The sequence below is a fragment of the Babesia bigemina genome, scaffold Bbigscaff_73981, assembly GCF_000981445.1.
Source record: "Babesia bigemina genome assembly Bbig001, scaffold Bbigscaff_73981".
In the NCBI taxonomy this organism is placed as follows: domain Eukaryota; phylum Apicomplexa; class Aconoidasida; order Piroplasmida; family Babesiidae; genus Babesia; species Babesia bigemina.
In genome coordinates this window covers 1842-2800 of record NW_012237319.1, presented here as the reverse complement: position 1 = coordinate 2800, position 959 = coordinate 1842, and the positions used below count along the sequence as shown (strand labels likewise).

The 959-nt window shown below is 44.4% G+C and overlaps 1 protein-coding gene across 1 annotated transcript; it reads left to right on the top strand.

Moving 5' to 3' along the window:
- Nucleotides 1-541: 541 nt before the first annotated feature.
- On the top strand, nt 542-592 carry BBBOND_0005395 (hypothetical protein, conserved; the record flags this gene model as incomplete). The annotated part of the gene is made up of 1 exon (XM_012915366.1): nt 542-592. The coding sequence occupies one exon, from the start codon at nt 542-544 to the stop codon at nt 590-592; it is 51 nt and encodes a 16-aa protein (XP_012770820.1).
- Between the last annotated feature and the right edge of the window lie 367 nt (nt 593-959).

The following is a 959-nucleotide window of genomic DNA, read 5'->3' as shown; positions in this document are numbered from 1 at the left end:
CACATCGCCCCTTAACCCACTCTACATCGCCCCTTAACCCACTCTACATCGCCCCTTAATCCACTCTACATCGCTCCTTTACCCACTCTACATCGCTCCTTAACCCACTCCACATCGCCCCTTACCCACTCTACATCGCCCCTTAACCCACTCTACATCGCTCCCTAACCCACTCTACATCGCCCCTTTACCCAATCTACATCGCTCCTTTATCCACTCCACATCGCTCCTTTACCCACTCTACATCGCTCCCTAACCCACTCTACATCGCCCCTTATCCACTCTACATCGCTCCTTATCCACTCTACATCGCCCCTTTTTCCACTCTCCATCGCTCCTTAACCCACTCTACATCGCTCCCTAACCCACTCCACATCGCCCCTTTACCCACTCTACATCGCTCCCTTATCCACTCTACATCCCTAGAAATACCTCGCCATAATACCGCTATGACCTCTTTAAACCACAATACTAACTTGTGCCTTGTCACCCTTCACTACCCTTCTGACTGACTCCATCGACTGGTTGATCCAGGTTAGGTATGGTAATGGTGATGGTGGTGATGGTCTTGACCAGTTGTCTCAAGCTTTGAAAAAGTTGATTGAGGAGGCTATTGAGAAGGCTAAAAAGAGTCTTGAAGCCGAAAAAAATAAACTTGAATGCCCTGTTAAGTATAAGGGAGATGAGTCCACTTGCCAGTATTTTCAGAAGAAAGTTGATGAAGTTAAAAATTTGAAGTCCTCCCAAAATAACTCAAATAATGATGAAAAGTACTATCAGAAATTCATTGATGACTGCCAATCTTCCCACTCCCGTCTTTATGACGATGCTACTAAAAAAGCCTTGGATGGCATTAAAGAGCGTGAGAATCAACTTGAAAAACTTAAAAGTCAGCTTAGCATTTTTACTGAAAAAAATAACTCAGAAGAATGTAAAAAACTTCTAGAAAATCTCTGCAC